Source organism: Ruditapes philippinarum, unplaced genomic scaffold (genome assembly GCF_026571515.1).
Source record: "Ruditapes philippinarum isolate M1 unplaced genomic scaffold, ASM2657151v2 ctg4290_1_1_1_1, whole genome shotgun sequence".
Lineage (NCBI taxonomy): Eukaryota > Metazoa > Mollusca > Bivalvia > Venerida > Veneridae > Ruditapes > Ruditapes philippinarum.
In genome coordinates this window covers 109153-115243 of record NW_026862782.1, presented here as the reverse complement: position 1 = coordinate 115243, position 6091 = coordinate 109153, and the positions used below count along the sequence as shown (strand labels likewise).

Here is a 6091-nt window from a genome sequence, read left to right as displayed (position 1 = left end):
GCAAAGTCATAAAACACACTTTTAATGAAGATGATATAGACTTTTCTTATTATCTTTTCTTAAATCTGCATGCCTCCAGATGAGCAAAAATATTTCAAGAAAATCCACATTTAAAAAAAATGTACGAAGATTTTAAGAAAAGTGAAACACTTTATAATTCAAGAAAAAATTAACCTATTGTATACAATTAATGACTGATTTTGCAGAATTTATCACCATATTTCTACTGTGTTACTAACGCAGTAAGGGATATTTTTCCAGTATTCTGATCTACTTTTGATAGTTTTCGTAGATTTCAAGAGCCGTTTGCAATGTGTAAATTACTCCCCTAGCTCACCTGATAATATTATACTTTTTACTCATTTAAAAAAATCATGAAAATTGGCATGAATATGGAGGCATGCTGCTTTAAAGAAAACATTAAAGATGAAAGCAATGCTATAATTTTGAAAAGGAAAATAAGAAGAAATTATAGCCTAACTACAAAATTGACACATATGTTTTTTTCTTTCTATACAACATGATCACTGATGCTAATAGAAGCAGAAACTTGTTTTAAGAACTGCTTAGATTAGTCGACCGTCATGTTTTTATTTAAATAATCAACTGCATTCAATAACGTTTGATTTCAGTTAAAAAGGAGTTCTACAGGATTCAAATCAATATTTTGGCATAATATAATTGAATGATAATGTTATTATCAGCCTTTTCAATTTTTTTCGAACTACTTCAATAATGTTGTTTGGCGTGTCAAAAATGACAATCAAATCGTGAATTTTTAAGATGCTACAGGCATTATATTAAGACTGTGCTCTCCTTTTTATACATGAAAGCAAATGGATACATTTGAAAAACAAAACAATATACATTTTAAAACACGACATATATTTTTAATCTATGTCTAAATTCATATCGTCATTGCATATATTTAAAGCATCTGTATAGTCAAATCTACTCCTTTTCAAAACAGTGATATGTTTGTTGGTTTGTAATATTTATACATATTAAACATTACTGTGGTTGTTAAGTTTCGAAATCTTAATCACAAAACTGTTTTAGAACGGTGCCCAAGGAGGGGGCTTTTCAGTTACTTTATGATTTTTCAAAGCATAAGCCGCCCAGTAGACATGTCGTAGAAGGAAGTCAAGCTCATCTGTCAGTTTTTTATCTTTCGTTGTTCCGTCTTTATTGATTCTTTCATGCGCATGGGGTATGCTCATTTGATTTGGCACTGAAATCATTCCTAGAGCTCCAGTGAAGGTCCGTAAGTGCACACCAACTCTACAACCACCGAGTGGACCTGGAATGAAGTAAAGAAATTAAAGTGATAAGAACATATACCTATGAATATAAGCAGATATGACATACATTTTATTTTAAACATTTAATTTAGAATGGGTATGCAACAACGCACATCTGTTGTTTTTTTTACAAAAGTCAAAATAATTTTTAAAGACGAAATGCCTACAGGGGTTGCCTTCTTATGTTAAGATCTAAAACAATACAAAAAAAAATAATAATAATAATTAAAAAAAATAATAACGAAAAAACAATAAAATAATAGTAATAATAATAAAATAAATAAAAATAAAAATATAAAATAATAATAATAATAATAATAATAAAAAATAATATTAATAAAAATTAATAAAATAAAATAATGAAAAAATATCAATAAAATAACAATAAAAATAATAAAATACAATAACAATAATGATAATAAAATAAATAAATACATAAGTAAACAAATCGTAAAAAAGCATAAAAAGAAAATAAACCATGCTTACCTATTGCATAGTTGACAAAACCACATGGTTTCCACACTAGAGATGCAGGAGGTATATTATCAAACAGGTTTGCTAGTGGCGGTGGTAAACTGAAATTATATTCAGCACATACAATGACAAAGGCATCGAACTCTTTCATTTTGTCGTTTAGCTCTTTGATATTCTCAGGAACTGCTGTCGGGTTGAACATAAAATTCAAAGACTGTTGAGTTTGAGGAAAGTCTATTGTAGCTGGATCTAAAAAAATAAAGATATTTTATAGAAATATTGATTGATGTCACCTTATACGCAAAACATGATCACTTTTTCATTTATTTTAGATTACATAAACCAATTTACATTCAATATTACCAGAATATGATCAAATATCAACACATGCTATATAATAAATAAATCCATATGCATTTACTTGATATTCATTTAAGTTGTCACTGTTATTGCGAGAACATAACAGAGAACGTAACATTACTACTAAAGGGTTTGCAAGATATTTTATAAATATTATAAATAAAATGTACAAACAGTCCCAATAACTATCAGTGTCACGTACCAATAACTTCTACGTTATGGTTTTTCTTTATAGCGTGCTCTACAAATCTAGCGACCTGGTCGTTAAGTCGGCCCTCGCGAGTGGAACTCATCACGAGTGCAATGTTCAGCTTGCTGGACATACTTCTAGAGTTTTTCTTCCAGACTCACAATCCTAAAGATAAATAAAAATGTGAACATCATGTTACATACTAAAGACCGATAAAAATGATATTTTCTGATTATCTACCTCGTACAACTTTGAGTTTCCTAGCAAGGGCAATAATTATTTTACTGGTCCTTTATGCACACCAGTACGAATCAGCTTTTCATTATTTATTTTTGTCTAGAACGTATAAGACAAATATTTAAAAAAAAAACAAGCCAAATTTACCATGCGTTATTTATTATTCATTTTGTTAGTGGGGCACACTCTTCGTGGATTATCTAGTGGCAACATTACTTAAATAAAATTTCAACGTTTACAATACGAATTCAAACTTTGATTTACAAGCTAGGTCGAAATTCAAGTGCAGCAAGGATTTTTTTTTAAATTTGACCTATGATTTTCGAACCGGCTCTATATTGTATCTTTTGCGACATTTTTACGGAATTTTAACTCAAACTCACATTATTGGAGAACAATATGTATTTAATAAGCAAACCGCTTAGCAGTTGATGGTACATTGTAACTTTTACAGGAACATATATTGTACTGAATATACATTGTGTATCGGTTACAAGTGCCCTTATATAAATGTAGAAATAAATATATCTAAAAAGACAATTTTAAATGAAGTATATGCTCGCCCATATGGTTCATTTTGGTGGCGAGTGTAAACAAATTTACACAAAGGAACGCACGCACGTACAAACGCACGTACGCGCACTCACACATGTCCCCTACTGTAGAGAAGTACATGTAAATATATTTCTTTCTTAAGTGTATTGTAAACTGATACTTCACGTGAATTTCTTTTTATTTTAAAATCATATTAATTACAGCAATTCAGAATTTAAATATTCATAGTATTTACCTTAATTTTATTCAGCCAATATCACTTTTAAAATGTCCCTGCGTGATAGTTTATCTGAAAACTTCTTTTTTTCTTCTAATAAAAATATATAAAAATATTTCGTAAATTACGTCATCTGCTGATAACAGAATATTTATTGCAGTCATGTCCGTTCTTATAACTTAAAGTGAAATCAATACCTGATTTGGCTATAAATACTCCGATACTCAAATTTGGTTTTACCTGATAAAACATGAATCATTTTCTTCGTCTATAAATTAAATGATATCATTCCAAGCAAACATGACATATCTAGCCGAAATTTCGAGAGATACTTTTTTCAATATCGGCTAATTATCGGTTTTGCATAATGACGATATATCGGTACGACGTTCTTTGAAAAATAAAACCTATATTGGACCGATATAAAAAACTACCCGTTCAGTTTCGGTTTTGCAAAGCTGACGATATATCGCGACGACGTTCTTTGAAAAATAAAACCTATATTGGACCGATATAAAAAACAAGAGGGCCATGATGGCCCTGAGATCGCTCACCTGTATATAGGCCCCCAACCCCCCCCCCCCCCAAACGTTGCAGGGCCAATTTAACCAAAGGGCTTTTATTTGCACAAACTTGGTAGACACCCATAAGAATATGTTTCATGCTAAACATCTAAGCTCTAGCTCATTGGGCTATTTAAAAGAAGATTTTTTTTAAAGTTTTTACTATACACATATAGTTAAAAACAATGACACCCCTGGGGCCGGGCCAGTTATGACCCCATGGTTTTTATTTGAACAAACTTTGTAGACACTTACTAGAATATGTTTCATGCTTAATATCTAAACTCTAGCTATTTGGGTTTTTCAAAGAATATTTCAAGTTTTTGCTATACACATATAAGGAAAATCAATGACCCCGGGGCGGGGCCAATTTTGACCCCAGGTCTTTTATTTGAACAAACTTTGTAGACACTCACTAAAATATGTTTCATGCTTAATATCTTAACTCTAGCTATTCGGGTTTTTTCAAAAAAGATTTTTTAAGTTTTTGCTATACACATATAAGGAAAATCAATGACCCCCCGGGGCGGGGCCAATTTTGACCCCTGGGCTTTTATTTGAACAAACTTGGTAGACACCTATTAGAACATGTTTGATGCTAAATATCTTAACCATAGCTCTTTGAGTTCTTTAAAAGAAGATTTTTAAGTTTTTACTATATGCATATATAGGGAAAATCAATGACCCCCGGGGCGGGGTCAATTTTGACCCCAGGGCTTTTATTTGAACAAACTTAATAGACACCCATTAGAACATGTTTCATGCTAAATATCTTAGCCATAGCTCTTTGAGTTCTTTAAAAGAAGATTTTTTAAGGTTTTACTATATGCATATAGGGAAAATCAATGACCCCCCGGGGCGGGGCCAATTTTGACCCCAGGGCTTTTATTTGAACAAACTTGGTAGACACTCACTAGAAGATGTTTCATGCCAAATATCTAAGCTCTAGCTCTTATGGTTTTTTAAAAGAAGATATTTAAAGTTTTTTCTTTCGGTTGCCATGGCAACCAGAGTTCTGCATGGAATTAAATTCTTTGAACAATTTTTAAAGGTGACCACCAAAGGAACATTCCTGTGAAGTTTGGATGAAATTGGCCTTGTGGTTTATGAGGAGATGTCATTTAAAGTAAAAGTTTACGGACGACGGACGGACGACGGACGGACGACGGACGACGGACGCCGGACGAAAAGCGATCACAAAAGCTCACCCTGTCACTTTGTGACAGGTGAGCTAAAAACTACCGGCTCAGTTTCGGTTTTTCAAAGTTGACGATATATCGGGACGACATTCTGTTTAAATATAAACCGATATTAGACTGATATATAATTATATAAACACTACCGATGTGATAATGCAATATTAGATCATCATAAGAAGTCAATATTGGACCAATATCGTTATCAATTACGGACCAAAATCAGCGAGCTCATAGTTCATTGCCGGACCATCTCAATCTAGAGCTGTCACTTAAAGTATTATAATAAGGTTTTGACTTTACACTGTGCCGTGTAAAATATCACTTTACATGTTTTAAACAACCCTCCCCCCCCCACATTATTGGTCTGTCAATCGAGATGAATTGTATAATGCCGGATGCAATGGTGGCGTGTTTTAATTTCGGGCTCAATAAAGAGAGTATAATTAATGCTTTTGCCGTTATTATTTGGTTTAAGGTGCCAAAAGTTTACCAAACAAACTTTGAAAATGTAGAATAAAGAATTTTAGTTTTTTTTTACACACAATCTTTCTGCAGCGTTGTCGTTCCTTATACTGACCGAACCGCGTGAAAATTTTAGATATTGAACCAATATCGGACCGATGTAAGGTTCACATTCCAAGATATTTATCATTTTTGACACTAAAGTCTACATGGAGTAAAGCAAATTTAAAATATATGATAGAGGAAATCATTATTTAATAATATTACCACACTAAAAACTTTAAAGATACTTCATTCAGGTCAATTTTGTAAGACGGGACCCCTCAATAATTTTTCGAGGTTAAATGTTTAGGACAAAAACGTAAGTGCAAGTTCTCGAAAATCAAAGTTTCCAATTTTTAAAAAATATAGTTTAAGCCAGGAGCAACTTTCAAGTTCAAAGGTTTATAACGACCCCAAAAAATTCAAGATTTGGTACTGAGTAGTTTGTTTGTTTTTCTTATTTATTTAAAATATCTTTTTCACAAAATCTA

The 6091-nt window shown here is 31.9% G+C and overlaps 1 protein-coding gene across 1 annotated transcript; it reads right to left on the bottom strand.

Moving 5' to 3' along the window:
- Positions 1-1015: 1015 nt before the first annotated feature.
- On the bottom strand, positions 1016-3507 carry LOC132720183 (uncharacterized). Its single transcript, XM_060704225.1, has 4 exons — positions 3353-3507; positions 2338-2490; positions 1788-2024; positions 1016-1300 (listed from the first exon to the last, which is right to left on the bottom strand). The coding sequence occupies exons 2-4, from the start codon at positions 2456-2458 to the stop codon at positions 1056-1058; spliced, it is 603 nt and encodes a 200-aa protein (XP_060560208.1). The 5' UTR covers positions 2459-2490; positions 3353-3507; the 3' UTR covers positions 1016-1055.
- Between the last annotated feature and the right edge of the window lie 2584 nt (positions 3508-6091).